Source organism: Gopherus flavomarginatus, chromosome 12, assembly GCF_025201925.1.
Source record: "Gopherus flavomarginatus isolate rGopFla2 chromosome 12, rGopFla2.mat.asm, whole genome shotgun sequence".
NCBI classification, from domain to species: Eukaryota; Metazoa; Chordata; order Testudines; family Testudinidae; genus Gopherus; species Gopherus flavomarginatus.
The window spans coordinates 2,049,733-2,072,722 of NC_066628.1; the positions used below are offsets into that span (position 1 = coordinate 2,049,733).

General features: G+C 65.3%; 1 protein-coding gene and 1 long non-coding RNA gene across 3 annotated transcripts in view; one reads left to right on the plus strand and one right to left on the minus strand.

The window, feature by feature from the left end:
- Positions 1-22,990, minus strand: part of PRRC2A (proline rich coiled-coil 2A) — a 31,833-nt gene that overhangs the window by 5,402 nt on the left and 3,441 nt on the right. Inside the window, exons 2-22 of the mRNA XM_050919689.1 lie at positions 18,654-18,826; positions 18,205-18,382; positions 17,961-18,060; positions 17,415-17,487; positions 16,584-16,727; positions 14,792-14,943; positions 14,453-14,532; positions 14,090-14,229; positions 13,851-13,941; positions 13,350-13,548; positions 12,776-13,181; positions 12,086-12,297; positions 11,133-11,469; positions 9,201-9,405; positions 6,977-9,019; positions 6,427-6,662; positions 2,617-2,732; positions 2,395-2,530; positions 2,209-2,294; positions 1,248-1,475; positions 898-1,071 (exon numbers count right to left, since the gene is read on the minus strand). Coding sequence (XP_050775646.1) covers positions 898-1,071; positions 1,248-1,475; positions 2,209-2,294; positions 2,395-2,530; positions 2,617-2,732; positions 6,427-6,662; positions 6,977-9,019; positions 9,201-9,405; positions 11,133-11,469; positions 12,086-12,297; positions 12,776-13,181; positions 13,350-13,548; positions 13,851-13,941; positions 14,090-14,229; positions 14,453-14,532; positions 14,792-14,943; positions 16,584-16,727; positions 17,415-17,487; positions 17,961-18,060; positions 18,205-18,382; positions 18,654-18,765 — 5,448 coding nt within the window. The 5' untranslated portion in view covers positions 18,766-18,826. The remainder of the gene's footprint in view (positions 1-897; positions 1,072-1,247; positions 1,476-2,208; positions 2,295-2,394; positions 2,531-2,616; positions 2,733-6,426; positions 6,663-6,976; positions 9,020-9,200; positions 9,406-11,132; positions 11,470-12,085; positions 12,298-12,775; positions 13,182-13,349; positions 13,549-13,850; positions 13,942-14,089; positions 14,230-14,452; positions 14,533-14,791; positions 14,944-16,583; positions 16,728-17,414; positions 17,488-17,960; positions 18,061-18,204; positions 18,383-18,653; positions 18,827-22,990) is intronic.
- LOC127032431 (uncharacterized) lies at positions 416-634 on the plus strand. Of its 2 annotated transcripts, none has more exons than XR_007768817.1 (2): positions 416-512; positions 552-634. It is a non-coding gene; the product is annotated as an uncharacterized LOC127032431 (long non-coding RNA). The 2 variants fall into 2 exon arrangements; XR_007768818.1 differs by having other exon boundaries at positions 604-634.

Sequence of the window (22,990 nt, forward strand, 5' to 3'; positions counted from 1 at the left end):
CCCTCACCCAGACCAGGAGAGAACCCAGGCGTCCTGGTCCCTGGCCCCCAGCCACCCACCCAGACCCAAGGGAGACCCCAGGTGTCCTGGCCCCCAGCCCGTCACCCAGACCCAAGGGAGAACCCAGGCGTCCTGGCCCCCAGCCCCTCACCCAGACCAGGAGAGAACCCAGGCGTCCTGGTCCCTGGCCCCCAGCCACCCACCCAGACCCAAGGGAGACCCCAGGTGTCCTGGCCCCCAGCCCGTCACCCAGACCCAAGGGAGAACCCAGGCGTCCTGGCCCCCAGCCCCTCACCCAGACCAGGAGAGAACCCAGGCGTCCTGGTCCCTGGCCCCCAGCCACCCACCCAGACCCAAGGGAGACCCCAGGTGTCCTGGCCCCCAGCCCGTCACCCAGACCCAAGGGAGAACCCAGGCGTCCTGGCCCCCAGCCCCTCACCCAGACCAGGAGAGAACCCAGGCGTCCTGGTCCCTGGCCCCCAGCCCCTCACCCAGACCAGGAGAGAACCCAGGTGTCCTGGCCCCCAGCCCCTCACCCAGACCCAAGGGAGACCCCATGTGTCCTGGCCCCCAGCCCCTCACCCAGACCAGGAGAGAACCCAGGCGTCCTGGTCCCTGGCCCCCAGCCACCCACCCAGACCCAAGGGAGACCCCAGGTGTCCTGGCCCCCAGCCCGTCACCCAGACCCAAGGGAGAACCCAGGCGTCCTGGCCCCCAGCCCCTCACCCAGACCAGGAGAGAACCCAGGCGTCCTGGTCCCTGGCCCCCAGCCACCCACTCAGAACCAAGGGAGACCCCAGGTGTCCTGGCCCCCAGCCCCTCACCCAGACCAGGAGAGAACCCAGGCGTCCTGGCCCCCACCCTGGATGAAGACCCGGCCTCCGGGGTGCTGCTCACCTTGTCGCTGGCCCCAAACTGGATGGGGGGGCCGGAGCTGGGGGTTGCTGACTCCGGACTGGGCTTGGGGCCCCCCCCGCTCTCCCTGACCATCTCGGCTCGCTGGGAGCGCTCAGTCCCAATGGGGCCTGGGCCGGGGGCGGTCCGGGAGGGAGCTGGGGGGCTGCCAGCCTGCTGGGGTGGGAAGAGGTAAGTCATGGCCCCCATGCCCGCCCCCCTCCCATTCCAAGTCCCCAACCCAGCTGTTCCCCCCCCAGCCAATCAGCGCCCGCCATCCCCACATCTGAGCCGTTCCGACCCCCCCCAGCCATCCCCACCCCCCAGCAGATCGTCCCCAGCCCCCCTCCAACCTTCCTGTCCTTGTGAGGGCTGGTGTCTTTGGGCGCCGGCCTCCTGCCCTGCTCCTGGGGCGTGGCCCCCTCGCCTCCGGTGGCCACTGGCTCGGCACCCCGCATGCCCCCCACGCCAGGCTCGGGGGTCGCCTTCAGCCCACCATCGGGGGAGCTGCGCTGGCTGCAGCTGGCGGACGAGACCTGGGAGTCGCTGCTGAGATCCACCCCGCTGTCCGACTGGCTCATCTGGGGGGGTGGGGGGGGTTAGGGGGCAGCCCTGACTGTCAGGGGAGAGCCCCCTGCTGCCCCCTGCCCCCTAGCGCCGCCCTGGGGCAATGGGGAGCTCTGACTGCCCGGGGACAGCGCCCCCTGCTGCCCCCACCCCTGCAGCCCAAGCCCTAGCACTGCCCTGGGGCAATGGGGATCCCTGCCTGTCCGGGGACAGCGCCCCCCGCTGCCCCCCTCGCTCCCTGCAGCCCAGCCCCTAGCGCCGCCCTGGGGCAATGGGGAGCCCTGACTGCCCGGGGACAGCGCCCCCTGCTGCCCCCCTCGCTCCCTGCAGCCCAGCCCCTAGCGCTGCCCTGGGGCAATGGGGAGCCCTGACTACCCGGGGACAGCGCCCCCTGCTGCCCCACCGCCTGCAACCCAGCCCCTAGCGCCGCCCTGGGGCAATGGGGAGCCCTGACTGCCCGGGGACAGCGCCCCCTGCTGCCCCCCCCCCCCTGCAGCCCAGCCCCTAGCGCTGCCCTGGGGCAATGGGGAGCCCTGACTGCCCGGGGACAGCGCCCCCTGCTGCCCCCCTCGCTCCCTGCAGCCCAGCCCCTAGCGCTGCCCTGGGGCAATGGGGAGCCCTGACTGCCCGGGGACAGCGCCCCCTGCTGCCCCCCTCGCTCCCTGCAGCCCAGCCCCTAGCGCTGCCCTGGGGCAATGGGGAGCCCTGACTGCCCGCGCAGAGCCCCCTGCTGCCCCTGCCCCTCACCTCTGTGCTAACGACGTCTTCAAAGGCATTTAACGGGTCGATCCAGGGCTCCACAGATCTGGGCCGGTAGCTTTTCCTGGGGACACCTGGGGGGGGGCAGAGCTCAGTTGAGGGGATCTGTCAGCAGCCACCCAAACTGCCTCCTGCCCCCTGAAGCACGACTGGGTACTGCCCCCAGCTCCTTACTGGATTGCAGCCGGCTCCAGATGTGGGGCGCCAGCCCCTCGGAGGAGCTGCTTCTGCCGCGCTGGGCCAGGTGGGCTCCCGGAGGGTCCTGCTTGGGGCCATGGAAGCCGGGGCTGTGGGAATAGCCCAGGGAGTCCTGCGGGGGACGAAGGGTGTTAATGCTGCGGGGCGGCTGCGCTTGGGGGAGGGGGAGGGCCCCCCCTTCCCTCTGTCCCCTCTCACCTCCTGCTTGTGGGGCCGGTCGCGGCGCCGGGGGAGGAAGTCGTTAACCCCGGGGACGTCGCCCAGGGCTCTGGCGCCCGACTGAAGCAGCTGGGGCTTGGCCAGGAACGGAGCTTCTGAAACCAAGAGGTGGGGTCAGTGCGTTCCTGCCCTCTGGGGGGCACCGGATCCCCCCGGCCCCAGGGCAGGGACTGGCTGGCTCAGGGGGTGGGGAATGGGGCAGGGGCCTGTACCCTCTGGGGGGCACCGGCTCCCCCCGGCCCCAGGGCAGGGACTGGCTGGCTCAGGGGGGCGGGGAATGGGGCAGGGGCCTGTCCCCTCTGAGGGGCACCGGCTCCCCCCGGCCCCAGGGCAGGGACTGGCTGGCTCAGGGGGGCAGAGAATGGGGCCCAGGGTCTACCCCCTGTAGGGCAGAGGGTCCCCCCCGGCCCCAGGGCAGGGACTGGCTGGCTCAGGGGGGCGGGGAATGGGGCTGGCTGGCCTGGAGGGGATGTGGGGGAATAGGGCCTGAGGTCTATGCCCTCTAGGGGCGCCAGCTCAGGGGGGCAGGGAATGGGGCCCAGGGTCTACCCCCTGTAGGGCAGAGGCTCCCACCTTCTGACACTCAAGATCAGTTGTTGAGTTTAAGGGCAAGGAAGGATCTACCCCGCCCCATCCCTGACACCCCGCCCCTCCACACACCCCCTCTGTCTGTCACTCTCTCCAGGCTGGGGGAGGCGCTTGGGGGGGTGTGCAGGCTCTGGGAGGGGGCTCCGGGCTGGGGCAGGGGGTTGAGGGGCAGAAGGGGACATGGGGTGCAGGCTCTGGGAGAGGGGACGAGGGGTGCAGGAAGGGACATGGGGTGCAGGCTCTGGGAGAGGGGCTCAGGGGTGCAGGAGGGGACATGGGGTGCAGCCTGCAGGAGGGGACATGGGGTGCAGGCTCTGGGAGAGGGGCTGAGGGGTGCAGGAAGGGACATGGGGTGCAGGCTCTGGGAGAGGGGCTGAGGGGTGCAGGAAGGGACATGGGGTGCAGGCTCTGGGAGAGGGGCTGAGGGGTGCAGGAAGGGACATGGGGTGCTGGCTCTGGGAGAGGGGCTGAGGGGTGCAGGAGGGGACATGGGGTGCTGGCTCTGGGAGAAGGGCTGAGGGGTGCAGGAGAGGACATGGGGTGCAGGCTCTGGGAGAGGGGCTGAGGGGTGCAGGAGGGGACATGGGGTGCTGGCTCTGGGAGAGGGGCTGAGGGGTGCAGGAGGGGACATGGGGTGCTGGCTCTGGGAGTGGGGCTGAGGGGTGCTGGCTCTGGGAGAGGGGACGAGGGGTGCAGGAGGGGACATGGGGTGCTGGCTCTGGGAGAGGGGCTGAGGGGTGCAGGAGGGGACATGGGGTGCTGGCTCTGGGAGTGGGGCTGAGGGGTGCTGGCTCTGGGAGAGGGGCTGAGGGGTGCAGGAGGGGACATGGGGTGCAGGCTCTGGGAGAGGGGCTGAGGGGTGCAGGAGGGGACGAGGGGTGCAGGAGGGGACATGGGGTGCAGGCTCTGGGAGAGGGGCTGAGGGGTGCAGGAGGGGACATGGGGTGCTGGCTCTGGGAGTGGGGCTGAGGGGTGCTGGCTCTGGGAGAGGGGCTGAGGGGTGCAGGAGGGGACATGGGGTGCTGGCTCTGGGAGAGGGGCTGAGGGGTGCTGGCTCTGGGAGAGGGGCTGAGGGGTGCAGGAGGGGACATGGGGTGCAGGCTCTGGGAGAGGGGCTGAGGGGTGCAGGAGGGGACATGGGGTGCTGGCTCTGGGAGAGGGGACGAGGGGTGCAGGAGGGGACATGGGGTGCTGGCTCTGGGAGTGGGGCTGAGGGGTGCAGGAGGGGACATGGGGTGCTGGCTCTGGGAGTGGGGCTGAGGGGTGCTGGCTCTGGGAGAGGGGCTGAGGGGTGCAGGAGGGGACATGGGGTGCTGGTTCTGGGAGAGGGGACGAGGGGTGCAGGAGGGGACATGGGGTGCTGGCTCTGGGAGAGGGGCTGAGGGGTGCAGGAGGGGACATGGGGTGCAGCCTGCAGGAGGGGACATGGGGTGCAGGCTCTGGGAGAGGGGCTGAGGGGTGCAGGAAGGGACATGGGGTGCAGGCTCTGGGAGAGGGGCTGAGGAGTGCAGGAAGGGACATGGGGTGCAGGCTCTGGGAGAGGGGCTGAGGGGTGCAGGAAGGGACATGGGGTGCAGGCTCTGGGAGAGGGGCTGAGGGGTGCAGGAGGGGACATGGGGTGCTGGCTCTGGGAGAAGGGCTGAGGGGTGCAGGAGGGGACATGGGGTGCTGGCTCTAGGAGAAGGGCTGAGGGGTGCAGGAGGGGACATGGGGTGCAGGCTCTGGGAGAGGGGCTGAGGGGTGCAGGAGGGGACATGGGGTGCTGGCTCTGGGAGAAGGGCTGAGGGGTGCAGGAGAGGACATGGGGTGCAGGCTCTGGGAGAGGGGCTGAGGGGTGCAGGAGAGGACATGGGGTGCAGGCTCTGGGAGAGGGGCTGAGGGGTGCAGGAGGGGACATGGGGTGCAGCCTGCAGGAGGGGACATGGGGTGCTGGCTCTGGGAGAGGGGCTGAGGGGTGCAGGAGGGGACATGGGGTGCTGGCCCTGGGAGAGGGGCTGAGGGGTGCAGGAGGGGACATGGGGTGCTGGCTCTGGGAGTGGGGCTGAGGGGTGCTGGCTCTGGGAGAGGGGACGAGGGGTGCAGGAGGGGACATGGGGTGCAGGCTCTGGGAGAGGGGCTGAGGGGTGCAGGAGGGGACATGGGGTGCAGCCTGCAGGAGGGGACATGGGGTGCTGGCTCTGGGAGAGGGGCTGAGGGGTGCAGGAGGGGACATGGGGTGCTGGCCCTGGGAGAGGGGCTGAGGGGTGCAGGAGGGGACATGGGGTGCTGGCTCTGGGAGTGGGGCTGAGGGGTGCTGGCTCTGGGAGAGGGGACGAGGGGTGCAGGAGGGGACATGGGGTGCAGGCTCTGGGAGAGGGGCTGAGGGGTGCAGGCTCTGGGAGAGGGGCTGAGGGGTGCAGGAGGGGACATGGGGTGCAGGCTCTGGGAGAGGGGCTGAGGGGTGCAGGAGGGGACATGGGGTGCAGGCTCTGGGAGAGGGGCTGAGGGGTGCAGGAGGGGACATGGGGTGCAGGCTCTGGGAGAGGGGCTGAGGGGTGCAGGAGGGGACATGGGGTGCTGGCTCTGGGAGAGGGGCTGAGGGGTGCTGGCTCTGGGAGAGGGGACGAGGGGTACAGGAGGGGACATGGGGTGCTGGCTCTGGGAGAGGGAACGAGAGGTGCAGGAGGGGACATGGGGTGCTGGCTCTGGGAGTGGGGCTGAGGGGTGCAGGCTCTGGGAGAGGGGCTGAGGGGTGCAGGAGGGGACATGGGGTGCAGGCTCTAGGAGAGGGAACGAGGGGTGCAGGAGGGGACATGGGGTGCTGGCTCTGGGAGAGGGGACGAGGGGTGCAGGAGGGGACATGGGGTGCTGGCTCTGGGAGAGGGGACGAGGGGTGCAGGAGGGGACATGGGGTGCAGGCTCTAGGAGAGGGAACGAGGGGTGCAGGAGGGGACATGGGGTGCAGGCTCTGGAAGAGGGGACGAGGGGTGCAGGAGGGGACATGGGGTGCTGGCTCTGGGAGAGGGGCTGAGGGGTGCAGGAGGGGACATGGGGTGCAGGCTCTGGGAGAGGGGCTGAGGGGTGCAGGAGGGGACATGGGGTGCTGGCTCTGGGAGAGGGGCTGAGGGGTGCAGGAGGGGACATGGGGTGCAGCCTGCAGGAGGGGGCTCTGGCTACACCACCCTGCTGTAGGGGCGCCAGGGCCGGCGTGTGGGCTCTCACCTCGGCTGTAGCCGCCCGGGTGGGCGGGGAAGGGAGCTGGCGGCGTGGGGTTCGAGGCCGGGGCGGCGCCGGGGGGCGGCTGCTTGGCACGGGCACCGTGGCGGCTGCTGAGCTCAGCCAGGGCCTGCTGGATGCCGGCCGGGTCGCTGGGCACCACGTGGTCCAGCCGGTAGACGGCGCTGGTGGTGGGCCCGGGTGGCAGGCTCAGGCCTGGGGGGCGCTCCTCCGCCGGACGGCTGGGGGGGGAGAGCGAGTTAGGGAGGGGCGGCTGGGTGCTCCCCAGGCCTGCCCACCTGCAGCGCCCCCGAAATGTGTCTGTGCCCCTTGGCCCTGCCCACCTGAGTCCCCTCCTCCCCCGTAACAGTCCATTATCGTTAACGAACCCCCGCAGCTCATCAGTCCCCATTAGTGCCTCCCCCCCCAGGGCCTGCAGGCCACTGTCAGCTCTGCCCCCAGTCCCCTCTCCCCTGGACCCACCATCCACCCCACGTGCCCCCCGCTGTCCCTGTGTCCGCCCCCATTGTGTCCCCCTCCCTCTCGGCCCCCACACCTGCGGTTCCTGGGCGAGGGCCAGGTCCTCTTGTCCCCGCGGCCGCTGCCGGGCCCCCCACGGCCCCCAGCCTTGCCCCCACTGCCGGGCCCAGGGTTGGGGCGCCGGTTCTGCCGGTCCATGCCGGGCCGCTGGCTGGAGAAGCTGCGCTTGGACATCTCCTTGCGCTGGGCGAGGGTCAGGTCGGTGCCGGCCCCCCTGCCCCCCAGGGACGGGGCACCACCCCCCTTCAGGAAGGCTTGGGGCAGCAGGCCCCCCGGCTCCTTGTCGCCCGGCCCGCCGCCCCGGCGCTCGGTGAAGTCGCTGCTCTCCGAGGCCGTCTCCCACTCCTCGTTGGCCTGGTCCGAGTTCTGGTTGGACAGGTCGGGGGACTTGGCGCCGGCCACACGCCGGGAGACTGTCTCCTCGGCTGGGGCGGGGGGCGGTGGGTACGCTGGGGCCCCCGGCCCGCCCCGCTGCTCCCCATTCAGCCGGGCCGCATTGTCCCGCTCCTGCTTCAGCCGCCGAAACCGGGGCGGCTTGTCCTGCTGCTGTGAGCGGCCGTGGCGCCGCCGGCGGGGGGGCCGCTCGAAGCTGCGATCCACTGCACCATTGGGGGGCGGCCCCTGCTGCTTGGGGGCAGCCTGGAACCCGGCCAGGTCCTCCGGCGGCGGAAGAGTGGGTCCTGGCGCTTTCTCCTTGCCGGGCGAATCCGGCGCGACCTCTGGCTCCTGCTTCTCTGGCTTCTTCCCCGGCGGGGGCTTGGCCGGGGGGCTCCAGGTGCTGGCTGGGGGGCGCCCCCCACCACGGCCACGGCGCGAGGGCACGCCGCGGGGGGTGAAGATGCGGCCGCCACGGGCGCCCGGCTCTGAGAGGCGGGGCGGGATCTTGTCAGCGAAGCGGGCCAGGGCGCCTGGGCCCCGGTGCCGCTCCCCCTTGGTGGACTGGGGGGCCAGCGGGGGCGGGGCTGCCTCCTTGTCCGAGTGGGCCACGTCGCTGGCGCTCTCGTGGGTCTCGCTGCCCGTCTCCGAGCCGCGCTGGCGCCGGCGCTTGGGTATCTCCTCGTACTCGGAGCCTTCGCTGCGCGTCTCGCTGGCATTGCGGGGTCGAGCGCCGCCCCCTGCTCCCAGGGGCCCTGGCCCCTCCTCCAGGCGGTAGAATGGCTCCCGGTAGCTGCGGAACTCCCTGCTGCGGCCCCGGCCCCCGCCTCCCCGGCCGCGCCCGCTGTAGGCGCCCCGGAAGCCGCGCCCCCGGGCGAAGTACTCCCCCCGCCCCCGGGCACGCCCGCGCCCCATGTAGCCGCCGCCCCCGCGGTCGTAGGGACACTCCCGGCGGCGGCGGGTGGGCGACAGCGCCCCCTGCAGCTCCTTGGGCAGCCCTGCCATGCTGCCGTTCACCAGCACCTTGGCTTTGGCCTCCTTGCCTGGCTTGGGGGGCTCCTTGGGGCCGGGCTGTGGGTCTGGCTTGGCGCCCGCTGGCTCAGTGCCCTCTTTGGCTTTGGGGCGCAGCTCCTCAGCTTCCTCCTTGGGGGGCGCGGGTTTCTTGATGGGCCCGGCTCTGCGCGGGGGCTTCTCTCCACCTGGCAGCTCGTCTGCTCGCCGGCTGCTGCCCGGCCTGGGGCCCCAGCGTGTCTCCGTCTTGGCCTCGCGCCGTGGCGGCCGGTGGAAGTCGTGTGGCTGGCGCAAGGGGCGCTCGGCCCGGCGTGGCGCCTCCTCCTTGGGGGGCAGGGCCGGCTCCTCTTTGGGGGGCAGGGCTGGCTCCTCCTTGGGGGGTTTCTTGGGCGCCACCAGGGGCTCCTTGGGCTCCTCGGCGTTGGGGGGCTTCTCGTCCAGCTGGCGCTGCGGGGGCTGGGCCAGGGGCTCGGGGCGCCCGTTCCTGGCCAGCTCCCCTGGAGCGTTGGGAGGTAGGGCAAGGCCGGTTGGCCAGGGCCCCCCTGGGCGGGGCTCATCCCCTGGGAAGCGGTGCAGGGGGGCCGGGGCGCCGTTCTCGGCGAAGGCTGGGTAGCTGCCTACGTAGGGCTGGGGGGTGGCGGCCTCCCGCAGGCGGACGGGGGGCGTCTCGCTCCTGGGGGGAGAGAAGGGGGCGTCATGCCTCAGCCCAACAGCTGGGCCCTCCACTGCCTGGTCCCCTATGTCCCCTTCCCCACGCCTGACCCCATCAATGTCCTCTGCTTGGCCCCACAGCTCCCCAAACCCCTACTGCCCCCCACACCCCTGGCTGCCAGCCCTCTTTCCTCCCCACTCACCGCAGGCCCTTCTCCTCCTCATCTGGCTGCCGGAGGGGTGAGGCCAGGGGCCGGGGGTCGGTGGCAGGGGCGGCGAAGACGTCTCCCCCCCAGGCCAGCTTGGGGTCCATGGGCGGGGTGCCCCGCTCCCGCAGGATCTGGGGGTGGCGCTCGAACTGCTCCGAGCTAGAGCCCCCGCTGTCGGAGCGCTCGCGGGGCAACAGGCCTGGAGGGGGGGCAGAGAGCACATGTCAGAGGGCCAGCACCCCCCAGGCCCCCTGGCTTAGACTAGCCCTACCCATGACCCAGGCAGCAGTCACATGATCCAGGAGTAGGGGGAACTGAGTCATGTGACAGGCCAGAGCAGAGGAGGGGTGGAACCCAAACCACTGCAGCTGGCTGAGTCACATGACTCAGACCAGGGAGCATGTGACCAGGTGTGGCCAGGCCAACAGGTGTGTGAGCCCAGGAAGGGGCCTGGGGAGGCGTCTGGTCCGGGCCCTGCACACCGTGTTCTCCAGACCGTCCCCGCAGGGCTCCGGCCAACCCCCCACGACGCGACTCGGCAAGTTATTCCAGCGCGAACCACCCGGCTGCCTCGTGTCCAGCCTGAACCTGAGTTAAGCCCATTGCTCCTTGGCCTGGCCTCAGCGGGGACCTCCCTTCTCCTCCTAACGACCGTGCAGGCGCCCGAAAACTGTGATCTCGGCCCCTCGGGCGCCTCCTCTCCAGACTAAACCAACCCAGTTCTTCCCACCTGCCCTCGCGGCTCAGGGCTTCTGGACCTTTCCGCCTCTTCGTCGCTCCTCCCTGGACCTTCTCCAGTCTGTCCCCATCTCTCCTGAACCGCGGTGCCCAGAACTGGACCCAACCCTCCAGCCGAGGCCGGAGCAGAGCAGCAGAATCACTGCTCGTGTCTGGCTCAGGACCCTCCTGCTAACACAGCCCAGAAGGACGGTCGCTTTTTTGGTTACACCGTTGGCTCATATTTAGCTTGTGATCCACCCGGACCCCCAGCCCCCTGTCCGCAGTGCCCCTTCCGGGGGGTCACTGCCCATTGTGTGTGCAATGGATTGTTCCTTCCGACGTGGAGCACTTTGCATTTCTCCTGACTGAATTTCATCCTGGTTACTTCAGACCATTTCTCCAGTTTGTCCAGCTCAGTTTGAATTTGAACCCTACCCTCCAAAGCACTCGCCACCCCCCCAGCTTGGTATCGTCCACACACTTTATCAGTGGACTGTCTGTGCCATGAGCTAAATCACCGAGGAAGATATTGAAGAGAACCGGACCCAGAACCGATCCCTGCGGGACCCCACTCGTTATGTCCTTCCACCCAACAGGGAACCGCTGAGAGCTGCTCTCTGGGAGCGGTTTTCCAGCCAGTTCCACACCCACTTTTAGCAGCTCCAGCCAGGCTGTATTTCCCTAGTTTGTTTAGGAAAAGGTCACGTGAGACAGTAGCAAAAGCTTTGCTAAAGCCCAGATACACAACGTCTATGCTTCCCCCTCCGCACAAGGCTTGTGACCCCGTCAAAGGCGGCTCTCAGGCTGCTCTGACGCACTTTGTTCTGCACAAACCCAGGCTGCTGTCACTGGCCCCTCGGCAGCTCCTGGGGGTTTGCAGATCGATTGCGGAATGATTTGCTCCATTATCTTTCCGGGTACAGCAGTGAAGCTGACAGGGCAGGGGCGGTTTGTCCTTATTTCCCTTTTGAGAGCTGGGCACTAGATTTGCCCTTTTCCAGCCGTCTGGAATCTCTCCCGTCTCCCAGGACTTCAGAGAGACTCGGGAACGGCGCCGAGATCCCCTAGGCCGATTTCATCAGGCCCTGGGGATTTGAAGGCCTCTAACTCATTTCTGGCTTGTTCTAGACATGGCCAAGGCCGGGGTGTAGCCCAGCTAGTGGGTCGCCCCCTGGGTCACATGACCCAGGCGTGGGCGGGGCTTACCGGAGGGGTGCACCCCAGGCGGGTAGAAGTCCATGGGCGGCCGCCCCTGCATCATGCGTGGGTCCATGTAGGGCGGGATCACCATCCAGCGGGGGTCGAAGTTCATCTGGGGCATGGGCGGGGGGCGCCCCATAGAGCCCGGGTACATGGCCTTGGGCGGGGCCTGCTGCTGGGGGGGCGGGGCCTGCTGCTGCCCCGCCCCCTGTGCAGGGTGGATACCAGGCGCGGGGCCCAGGCCCCCCAGGGAGGCTGCTGCCACCTGCTGCTGGGGGGAGGTGGGCACCGGGGGGGGCCCGTGCTGCTGCTGCCACTGCTGCTGCTGCTTCAGCAACTGTTCCTGGGGCACACAGAGGGGTTAGGGACCCCCCATGCCACCCCGCACCCCATAGCGAGCCCCCCAATGTCTGCCCCATGCCGGGCTGCAGCCCCCCAGCGAGCCCCCTCATGGTTCCCCCCATGCCGGGCTGCAGCCCCCCCAGCGAGCCCCCCAATGGTTCCCCCCATGCCGGGATGCAGCCCCCCAGCGAGCCCCCCAATGTCTCCCCCCATGCAAGGCTGCAGTCCCACCCAGTGAGTCCCCCAATGACTCCCCCATGCCGGGCTGCAGCCCCCCCAGCGAGCCCCCCAATGGTTCCCCCCATGCCGGGATGCAGCCCCCCAGCGAGCCCCCCAATGTCTCCCCCATGCAAGGCTGCAGTCCCACCCAGTGAGTCCCCCAATGACTCCCCCATGCCGGGCTGCAGTCCCACCCAGTGAGTCCCCCAATGGTTCCCCCCATGCTGGGCTGCACCCTCCCCAGCAAGCCCCCCAATGTCTCCCCCATGCCGGGCTGCAGTCCCACCCAGTGAGTCCCCTAATGGTTCCCCTCATGCTGGGCTGCACCCTCCCCCAGCGAGGCCCCCCCAGTCCCTCTCCTCCAGCACAGCGCCCCCTAGCGAGCCCCCAGCTGTTACCTGCTGCTGCCGCTGGAACCGGGGCGGCAGAGACTTCTGGTACTTGGAGTAGCCCAGCGTTTGGGCTGGGGGCGGCTGGCGCGGCGGCACCACAGTCTCGCCCTTGGGCTCTGTCTTGGGCATGGCGGGGGCTGCAGGGGGGGCCGGGACGACCACTGGCTCCTCCAGGACCTCGGGCACCTCCTTGGGGGCAGGCACCACAGGGGACTCGGCTAGGGGAGAGCAGGGGGGGTCAGGCACTGGGCACAACACGGGAGCGGAGAGGCCTCACCTGGCAGCCACTGCTGAGACGCGGCCCCTCTGGGGTGGGGCAGGTTACCTGGGGCCCCCAGGGCACAACCCCTCTGGGGCAGGGCAGGGGGCTGGATACCTGGGCCCCCGGGGCAGAGGTCAGGTTACCCGGGGCCCCCAGGGCACAGCCCCTCTGGGGCAGGGCAGGGGGCTGGATACCTGGGCCCCCGGGGCAGAGGTCAGGTTACCCGGGGCCCCCAGGGCACAGCCCCTCTGGGGCAGGGCAGGGGGCTGGATACCTGGGCCCCCGGGGCAGAGGTCAGGTTACCTGGGGCCCCCAGGGCACAGCCCCTCTGGGGCAGGGCAGGGGGCTGGATACCTGGGCCCCCGGGGCAGAGGTCAGGTTACCTGGGGCCCCCAAGGCACAGCCCCTCTGGGGCAGGGCAGGGGGCTGGATACCTGGCCCGGCGTCGAAGCTGCCGCTGGTGCTGCTGCTGCTGCTGCGGGGTCTGCTGGCCGGGGCCGGGGCCGGCTCCTCCTGGTCTCTCTTCTCCTCCGGGGCGGCAGGGGCCGGGGTGGGGGGCGGCGGCGGGGGGGCGGGCGCTTCCTTGGGGGGCTCGGCTTTGAGGCGCTTGTCAGGGGCCCCGAACTTCTCGTCCAGGCGTTTGAGCTTCTCGGCGCAGGCGGCCCGGCGCTCCTCCTGCATGCGGCGCTCTTCCTCTGCCCGCCGCCGGCGCGCCCGCTCCACCGCCGCCGAGATCTCCGAGGAGGACTGCTTCCGCCGCTGGCGCCACGCCTCGTCCTCGTCCTCCGGCGCCGGGGGGGAGAGGGCAGGGGGTGGGCACCTCCGACCGCCTCTCACAGCCTGATCCCCGCCCCCCGCCCAGGCCTTTCCTCTGTGCACCCCCCAAAATCCCACTCCATCCTCCCCAGGGCTCACGCCCCACTGCCCTCAGATCCTTCCCGGAACCCCCCCAAAGCCAACCCTCCAACCCCCAGCATGCCGTGTGCCCGACCTCCCCCCGACACTCACGGGGAAGTCGTTGGGCTGCCCCCAGTTGCCCCGGTTGGGGGGTGGGGGTGGCAGGGGGCGAGGTGCGGGGGCGGCAGGTGGTTCCTTGGCCTCCTCCGAGGGGCGGGAGCCCTCAGCCCAGGCCGCCTTGACAGAGGGCAGCTCCTCCTTGGGGCTGCCGGCCTTCTTGCCCTCGGGGCCCGGCCCCTCGCTGTCCTGGCTGGGGGGCAGAGGTCAGAGATCAGCAACAAACGCAGCGAGCTGGGACCATGGCTCTGATCGGGGTGCATGGGGCTGGGGCAAGCCCGTGGGTCTGATGTGGGACTGACCCAGGGGAGGGGAACGGGTCAGCGGGTCTGAGCTGGGGGACTGGCTGGGCCAGGGGGCTCATCCAGGGTTGTGGGGCTGGGCAAGCTGGTGGGTCTGATGCAGGGGACTGAGTTGGAGTTGGAGGGGGCAGGGATGTGGGGCAGGGCCCTGGATGGGGCGAAGGATGGGCCGGCGTCCTGAGGTCCCTCTTACTGTTTCTCGGCCCCTTCCTCGTCAGACTCTTTGCCGTCCTCTTCATCACTGAATTTCAGCTTCTCGGTGTAATCCACCTCCTCGTGCGCGCCTGGCCGGACGGAGAGAGCCGGCATCAGAGCCTGCCCCACAGCTGGACGCGGGGGAGCCCCCAGGGCTGCGTGTCGAGGCTGGGGGGCCCCCAAGGTGGAAGGGAGCTCCCCCCTCCCCACCCCCGGATCCCCAGTGGGGGACGCTACCTGCCCAGCCTTCATCGTTCTCCTGGTCGAGCTCGTCGAACTCCTTCAGGTCGTCCTGCCGGAGCACGGGCGGGCGGCTCACCGGCTCTGCCGCCCGCTGGGGGGGCTGCGAGGGGCGGGGCCCAGCCAGCCGCGGGAACCTGGGGGGAGGGAGAACCATGGAGGGGCTAGGGACAGAACCCAGGAGTCCGGGCTCCCAGCCCCTCTGACCTGCTCTAACCCACCAGCCCCTACTGCGTCCTCCCCTGAGCCATGCCGAGAACCCAGGAGTCCTGGCAACTGGCTGCAACCACTAGACCTCACTCACCCCCCGAACTGGGAAGAGAACCCAGGCGTCCTGACAGCACCCCCCCCCCAACTCACCTCTGTGCGTCCGGGGTGGGGTAGCGGTAAGCTCCCTGCGGTCCATACGGAGGAGGGAACGGGAGGTATGGGGGGTACATCTGTGGGGAGACGGGCTGTTAGGGGGCCCCCCAATGCTGAGGGGGACGAGTTCAGCCCCCGCCCATCCCGCATAACCCTTGATCTGCTAAGCCACCTTCAGTCACGGAGACGGATCACTCCCTGCGGAGGGGTCTGCCCCGCAACTCTTCCCTCTCCGTCCCCTCCCCACGGAGCAAATCACCCCCTCCGCTCTCCCCTCGCCCTCTGTCCCTCCCCTCCCCATAGAGCAAACCCCACCCTGGCCCCTGGGACACTCACGAACGGTGGCATCATGCCCCGGTAGGGAGGGAAGTGGGGCGGGGCGGAGGGCTGCATGCCCACCCCGGCCCGCCCGTCGGGGGCTCCGGGGTGCTGCTCGGGCACCTCCCCGTCAGTGCCCCGCCCGCCTCCATCCCGCCAGCTCGTCGCATCTGTAAAGGAAAGGGGGAAGCGGTAAGGCAACGCGCAGCTGTGGGGTCAGCTATCCGGGGACATCCGGCCCCTCCAGGGTGGGGCGCGGGGGCTGGTTCTCCGGGGACCCCCGGCCCAGCACAGAGATGCAGCCCCTCTGGGGCGAAGCGCAGGGGCTGGTTCTCCGGGGATCCCTGGCCCAGCACAGAGATGCAGCCCCTCTGGGGCGAAGCGCAGGGGCTGGTTCTCCGGGGAACCCCAGCCCAGAAAAGAGATGCAGCCCCTCTGGGGTGGGGCGCGGGGGCTGGTTATCCGAGGACCCCCGGCCCAGCACATAGATGCAGCCCCTCTGGGGTCAGGCGCGGGGGCTGTTTATCCGAGGACCCCCGGCCCAGCACATAGATGCAGCCCCTCTGGGGCGAAGCGTGGGGGCTGGTTCTCCGGGGATCCCCAGCCCAGCACAGATATGCAGCCCCTCTAGGGTGAAGCCGGGGGCTAGTTCTCCGGGGATCCCCGGCCCAGCACAGAGATGCAGCCCCTCTGGGGCGAAGCGCGGGGGCTAGTTCTCCGGGGATCCCCGGCCCAGCACAGAGATGCAGCCCCTCTAGGGTGAAGCCGGGGGCTGCTTCTCTGGGGATCCCTGGCCCAGCACAGAGATGCAGCCCCTCTGGGGCGAAGCGTGGGGGCTGGTTCTCTAGGGATCCCTGGCCCAGCACAGATATGCAGCCCCTCCGGGGCGAAGCGTGGGGGCTGGTTCTCTGGGGATCCTTGGCCCAGCACAGAGATGCAGCCCCTCTGGGGCGAAGCGCGGGGGCTAGTTCTCCGGGGATCCCCGGCCCAGCACAGAGATGCAGCCCCTCTGGGGCGAAGCGTGGGGGCTGCTTCTCTGGGGATCCCTGGCCCAGCACAGAGATGCAGCCCCTCTGGGGCGAAGCGTGGGGGCTGGTTCTCTAGGGATCCCTGGCCCAGCACAGATATGCAGCCCCTCTGGGGCGAAGCGTGGGGGCTGGTTCTCTGGGGATCCCTGGCCCAGCATAGATATGCAGCCCCTCTAGGGTGAAGCCGGGGGCTGGTTCTCTGGGGATCCCTGGCCCAGCACAGAGATGCAGCCCCTCTGGGGCGAAGCGTGGGGGCTGGTTCTCTGGGGATCCCTGGCCCAGCACAGATATGCAGCCCCTCCGGGGCGAAGCGTGGGGGCTGGTTCTCTGGGGATCCTTGGCCCAGCATAGATATGCAGCCCCTCCGGGGCGAAGCGTGGGGGCTGGTTCTCTGGGGATCCCTGGCCCAGCACAGAGATGCAGCCCCTCTGGGGCGAAGCGTGGGGGCTGGTTCTCTGGGGATCCCTGGCCCAGCATAGATATGCAGCCCCTCTAGGGTGAAGCCGGGGGCTGGTTCTCCGGGGATCCCCGGCCCAGCACAGAGATGCAGCCCCTCTGGGGTGCGGCACAGAAACAGGGAAGCAGCTGAACAGAACAAGACCGTGGCCCGCAGAGAAGGGGTCTGCCCAGTCTGGTTGCCCTGGGTGGGGGGCAGGGGGACACACCCCCTGCCAAGATTTGGCTGACACAGCCGGGTTCGAGGCTGACTTAGGGGGCCCAGCACTTTGGGGTCTCTGATGACACAGAAGGTCCCGGGGCCGCCCTGCCTGGGCGGGGCTCACTCTGGGGGCGGAGGTTTGGTCCGGGCCCATATGACGCATCGGCAGTGTCCTTTTCTTTGCCAGCTTTGTCCTGGTCTCCAGCCGCCTGCAGGGTCGGAAATTCCTCGCGAGAGAATCGCGACGGTAGGTTTGATCCCTTTCCACCTGCGGAGAGAGGGAGCTGTCTAGCCCACCTCTATGACCCTGGAGGACCGTGGAACAGAAAGAACTGTCCCCTCTGTGACCCCGGAGGACTAATTATCGTCCAGCTCTATGACTCTTCAGGACCAAAGGGGTGAGAATGCTGCTCCTGTGACCCGGTGAACCCATCATCCTCCACCTCTCTGCAGCTAGAAGCAAGAGGCTGACGTGCCAACTCGCCAACCCGAGGGCCAATGTGTGCATTTCTATGACCCTGGAGGACCAAGGACCAGAGGAATTTCCACCTCTATGATCCTGGAGGACCAAGCCAGGGAACTGTCTGACAGAATGAGCCTGGGGCCCACCTAGCCTGTCTCTGAGCAGTCAGGGCCAGCTGCTCCAGAAGACCGTGCCAAACACCAGCCCGTGGGTAGTGCCCAATGGGGGTGGGCAGGTCCTTCCTGATCACTGGCTCAGGACCTGGACACTTGGTGGTTGGGGTTCGAGCCCTCATGTCTCATCCCCTCTAACTGAGCCTGAGAGCTCCCATCAGCCATTGAAGTGTCTGAGCCTGCTAGGTTCTTTGACTCCATGACTTCAAGTGGCAGAGAGTTCCACAAGTTAACATTAGAGCATCCCCCTAAGAAGCCCCAGCTCCCTGCAGCTTAGTGCCCCTGAGCTCCACTCTGGGGGATCAGTACACGGACTCACCATCTCCTTGCGCTCCATGGGTAACGCTGGCCTGTGCCCAAGACTTTACCCCGCTTGCTACTGTAGGGGGATTCTGACAGAACAAAGGAGGGGGAGGGGTTAGGTTGACTCTGGGGACTGCAGCCCTCTCACCAGCCTCTCAAAATCCACCCCCAGCCCCACATTCCCAGCTGCCCATTGAACAGCTCCCACTGGCTGATTCACTCTCAGATCCTGCCGCCAAGGCTGGGAAGCTCCTTCGGCAGACAGAGGTTACAGGCCGCAGCACCAACCTCCACCAGTGGTGGCCCTGTGGCCCTAGGAAATGCCAGCAGGGTCTGTGTGTCAGTGACATGGACGCAGGCTGGTTGCAAGAGAGAGAAATCCTGAGTTCTCTCCCTGGCTTTGGGAGGGGAGTGGGGTCTAGTGGTTAGAGCAGGGGGTGCTGGGAGCCAGGACTCTCCTTGTTCTCCATCCTGGACAATGTTCGCGGAGTTCCCCTAAAGGCATCCCCAGGATCCTGATCTCTGTCAAGGGACACACCCCTTCCCGTCCAAGCATCTTCACCTCGGGTGCTGTTGGGGGTCGTTTCGGTGGGTTTGAGGCAGATGTCTGCGAAGCCGGCGGCGACGGCGATTCCGGCGGCTGAGCTGTCGAGGCATCGGTACTGAGACGAGGGAATGAGCGAGGCAGGGAGAGAGAGAGAGAGACTTCAGACCTGGGGCCTGATGGGAGCCAGCATCCCCTACAGGGGAAAGGCCCTGTCCCCCGGGCCAGGCCCGCCCCACTCCGAGGGGGGACGGCTCCTCACCTCTTTGGGTCTGACTGTTCCTGCTTGCTTGCCCATCCTGTCCCGTCTTTCGGTACTAGTGAGACATTGGGGTCATTGCCTTTGTTCTCCGCTTTTAAGCTTGGCAGGTTCGCAGGGGGTGGCATACGCCGGGCAATGGCAACTTTCCCGAGACTTTGCAAGCCATGGCGAGGGGCTACTGGAGGGAGGGAGAGAGAGGGGGAGGGGGGGTTAGGGCCTGTTCTGAGCCCCAGCCCGCCTCTCTACGCAGCAGCGCCCCCCTCCCGGACCCCGGCGCCCGCCTCCCCGCGCCGTGGGCGCCCCCCCTCCCGGACCCCGGCGCCCGCCTCCCCGCACCGTGGGCGCCCCCCCTCCCGGACCTCGGCGCCCGCCTCCCCGCGCCGCGGCACCCCCCCTCCCGGACCTCGGCGCCCTCCTCCCCGAGCCACGGCGCCCCCTCGTGCCTGTACCTGTGGGTTTCTGAATCTCTAAGGACTTGCCCTTGTACGTATCAAACAGGTTGAGCGACGAATACTTTTTTCCATCCTTCCCCTTTGCTGTTTGCCCCAAACGATCTGACATCGCGCTGGAAGGTCATTGAGTACGTTGGTTCCTCCTGGCTCCTCGCGAAACGTGCCTCTGTCTGCAGGAAGGGCAGAGGTGAGAACCCAGGAGTCCTGGCTCCCAGCCCCAACCCCTCTAAGCCAGGTGTTTCACAGGGAATTGGTTTGAAGCTCTGTGTTTATGTTAGGTCCCACACAAACCACCTCACCCACTTCCTACGAGATACCATTTAAAAAAAAGAAAACGACAGAGAGAGCGGACGACTAAGTGACCCCTGGGTTTTTATGAGAGCGGCTGAGTCCTGCACAGTTTTTATTTTAAATCCAGGAACGTGAGGGTTTGTTGTAACAATACATCAGCCAATCCAGCATCTCTGGGAAAGGCTTTGCTGGAATTTCACCAGTGACAGGGGCTGGTTTGCTTTGGATTTCAAACTTTCCCCTTGCAACATAAACAACAGGGGGGTGAAGGAGATCTGGCTCTGAATGTGGCCCCTACTCCTCAAGGCCGCACAACAGGAACCAGGAATGAGGGGGATTTCTGGAGTCCCAAACAAGCAAGAGAAGATGAAACTGATGGGGTTATTTGCATAATGTGGCCCTGAGGCAGCTGGTGTTTCCCTTCCGGGTCAGACCCGGGGCAGGGAAGGGAAGCGTTTCTAACCCCTGGGGTTAGTTCCACTCCATCCTCAGTGCCTGCGCCTGTCCCTTTAAAGGCAGGACGTCCTTGACTCACCCTCTGAGCCTGAGCTCACCACAGCTGAGACGCCTGGGATCGCAGGGTCTTCCTGACAGCTGTGGTGCAGCTCAGCACTAGGGTCTCGGGTCCTGTGAGGACACAGGATGGGGCTGCCTTGGATTTCGGGAGCGGCAGCTCACCCCAGGTGCCTGGCAATGGGAAAACACAGCCTAAAGCTGCCTGGAGTCAGCCATATGAAACCTCAGCCCCCCAGCTCTAAGCCACCAGCCCACACTCCCCTCCCAGAGCCGGGGAGAGAACCCAGGAGTTCTGGCTCCCAGTCCCCCAGCTCTAAGCCACCAGCCCCCACTCCCCTTCCAGAGCCCGGGAGAGAACCCAGGAGTCCTGGCTCCCAGCTCCCACTGCTCTGACCCACCAGCCCCCATTCCCCTCCCACAGCCGGGGAGAGAACCCAGGAATCCTGGCTCCCAGTTCCCCAGCTCTAAGCCACCAGCCCCCACTCCCCTCCCAGAGCCGGGGAGAGAACCCAGGAGTCCTGACTCAAAGCCCCCCTGCTCTGACCCACCAACCCCCAATCCGCTCCCAGCCCCCTTGCTGTAAAGCAGGACCGCTCTCTCACCGAGGGGTCTGCAGCACTGTCCAACCGGAAGCTAAATCTGTGCGCTCGCTCTCTGAAATCACCGCACCCGACTTCCCCATACTTCCTGGCTGAGCCAACACCCCCAGCCCGGAGCTGGAAGACAGAGCCGGGCAGAAAGCTGTATCTGGGAGGAAATCTCCAGAGCCCAGCCAGGCTGCAGCGCTCCCTTGGGAGGGCCTGGGAAAGGGGGCCGGTGGGAAAAGAACCAGGGATGTTCTCCCCTCCTCCCCCAGTGCAGACTGATTTAGGGGGAGGTTTGGTGAGGACAGAATCCATGGTGCAGAGAAAGCGGATTTGGAAAATCACCGGCCACAGGGTGGCTATTTTCAGGGAAAGAATAATGGAACGGCCGACAGAATTACACACCTTGCCGTTTGTGATTTCCAACCTGCCAGGGGAACAGGTGAGATTCCCTAGCTTGGATGCCAGGAAATCTCAGACCAGATGATCTAATGGTTCCTTAAAACCCATGATTCCAATGCCCCAAACCCACAGATGATAATTTTACAGCCACACCCCAAGGAGGTCCTCCTGATATTGATGGATGGCTGAGCTCATTTTCACAGATCAAGGCCAGAAAAGATAACTCTCATCCTCTAGTCTGCCCCCTGTACAACAGGCCACTCTCCGCCCTGAATTAATTCCTGGTTGGATTTGCAGAAGGTGGGGAAGCAAGGAGGAGGACAGGAACGTGTGACAGAAAGTAAAAGCAGAAACAATCCACCTTGAGACCCATCTGTAAAACAGCCTAGGAATAAGGAGGGGGTAAATAAATCCCTACAAAGAACAATTGTCCAATCTGCACAGAGTAAGTAACAAATTATATTGCTAGCAAAAAACATCCTGCCAACAGAGAGGTGTATCCAAAGCACCTAGAATTATCGCTAACAACATTACTATTAACAACGGAAGGACACAAACAAATCCACATGAAAACCAGGCAACCCTCTTACAATCTACCCAGAATCATCAACTGCTGGTAAACGAGGAGGGATGGAAGGAATCAAGGAAAATCATCTGGTCAAGAACAGGAGGGGGAAAAAATCCAGAATCTTAATAAATACAAGGATTGTGAACCAGTGCAGCCAAGTGTAAATAGCCCACGCAGCGCAAAGACACTGGTATGAGCCTCTGTGTTACTAATGGCTACCAGCGTTAGTGAATTTCTCCGGTGGGTTATATACGGTGCTCTGCACTCGTAAACACCATCCTGCATTTTTTTTCCAGAAAGGCAGCCGTGTAGCCTAGCACATAACGTGCTGGACGGGGACTCAGGACACCTGCCTTGAACTAGCTCCATCCCGGCCTCTTGAGTGACCTCAGGGGAAGTCACTTGCCCCATGATTCAGTTTCCCCATCTGTAAAGTCAGGAGAGGGATATTGACCGTTCTTAGTAAAGCACTTTGAGAGCTACCCATCGAAAGCGCTAGGTAAAAGCTAAGGTTCGTTATCACAGAATCCTAGAAAATCAAGGTTGGAAGGGACCTCAGGAAGGATCTAGTCCCACCCCCTGCTCAAAGCAGGACCAATCCCTAGACAATCGCGGGATGGGACCCAAACCTTAACAACAGCTTTTCTTGTCTCAAGAGCAGTACCTGTATTTGCAAACACTTTAATTCAAAATGATTTCTTATTGCGTATGTGGATTGTTCACACCTCTCTACGATAGCAAGACATCCAGAGCCACAAAGATTGTTAAGATTTAAAGGGGAAACAATCCAGTCATGGAGTAAACACTTAACGAAAACACTGTTAACGATACCATGCATGCCTCTTCTCGGCTGGCAGTACCTTGTGTTAACGTCACACCAAATATGGCTAAGAAATACACGATATTGTTAAGAAATATTGCTAAAAAAGAAAGAGAATAGGGGTTATTCTTAGGAAAAAAGGTTAAAATACACCCAGAATAAATATCCTGTTAAATATCGTTAAACAGAACGTTAGCAATATAGACGCACAATATACATTGTTAACCAACGAACTGGGGATACAACCACCCCAGAACGACAGAAACGTAGATCTGGAAGAGAGAAACTAGCCCATCCAGGCAGGATTAAGCGTACTTGGTACGTAACACCACAGTGAAATATAAATATTGTTAGATAAACAGGACGATCACATCATAAAGTGAGGAGTAACCAAGACAATATTAATAAGAGGTCCAATTCACAGCTGTGTCCACTAGATCCAGAAAAACACAAAACATTAACATGATTTATATATAATTAAAGGGTGAATGATACAGCATGGGATTAACACGTATCATGCAAGTGCCCATCTTTGAAATCCTGTGTTAAGATTGTAACGCCATGACAATTATCTCCCACAAATGGCTGCAAGTCACTTCGAGATCAAGGGTCAAAACACCTTTTTGGGGGGGTTGGAGGGGAACCCTTATTTTACAGGCATTTGATTGGCAGATGGAAGGAAGCGGTTGGAGGAAGCAGAGAGGTTGGATTTCTTTAAGCACCAATCCCTCTACATCTGAAGTATCCAGGAGCAGGGCAGCATCCACTAGAACTCACTGGGAAAGTGACAATCGACGTTGTATTTTAATCTTGATTTGGGACCAGGCAAACCCTCACTATTCGGGTGTCCAGTTCTTTGCACCTATTTTGCTCATTCAAATTATGGATTTTCTCTTTAAAGGGCCCATTCCAGTCACATGTAACATCGGCTGCCTCTCGAACAGCGTATGGCGCTTTAGAATAAGTGTAATTTGGGGGCCTCTCTAAGAGAGATGATGCGTGTTAATATTCGTGGATTGTTTATCCAGTTATTAAAGGGAAGGTTTAACGATCTCTCCTGGCCTTACTTACAAGTAAATCAGAATTCTTCCTCTGGTCTCTTTGCGGCGACGGTATACATTTACTTCCCTACCACAAAACAGAAATTTGGCTA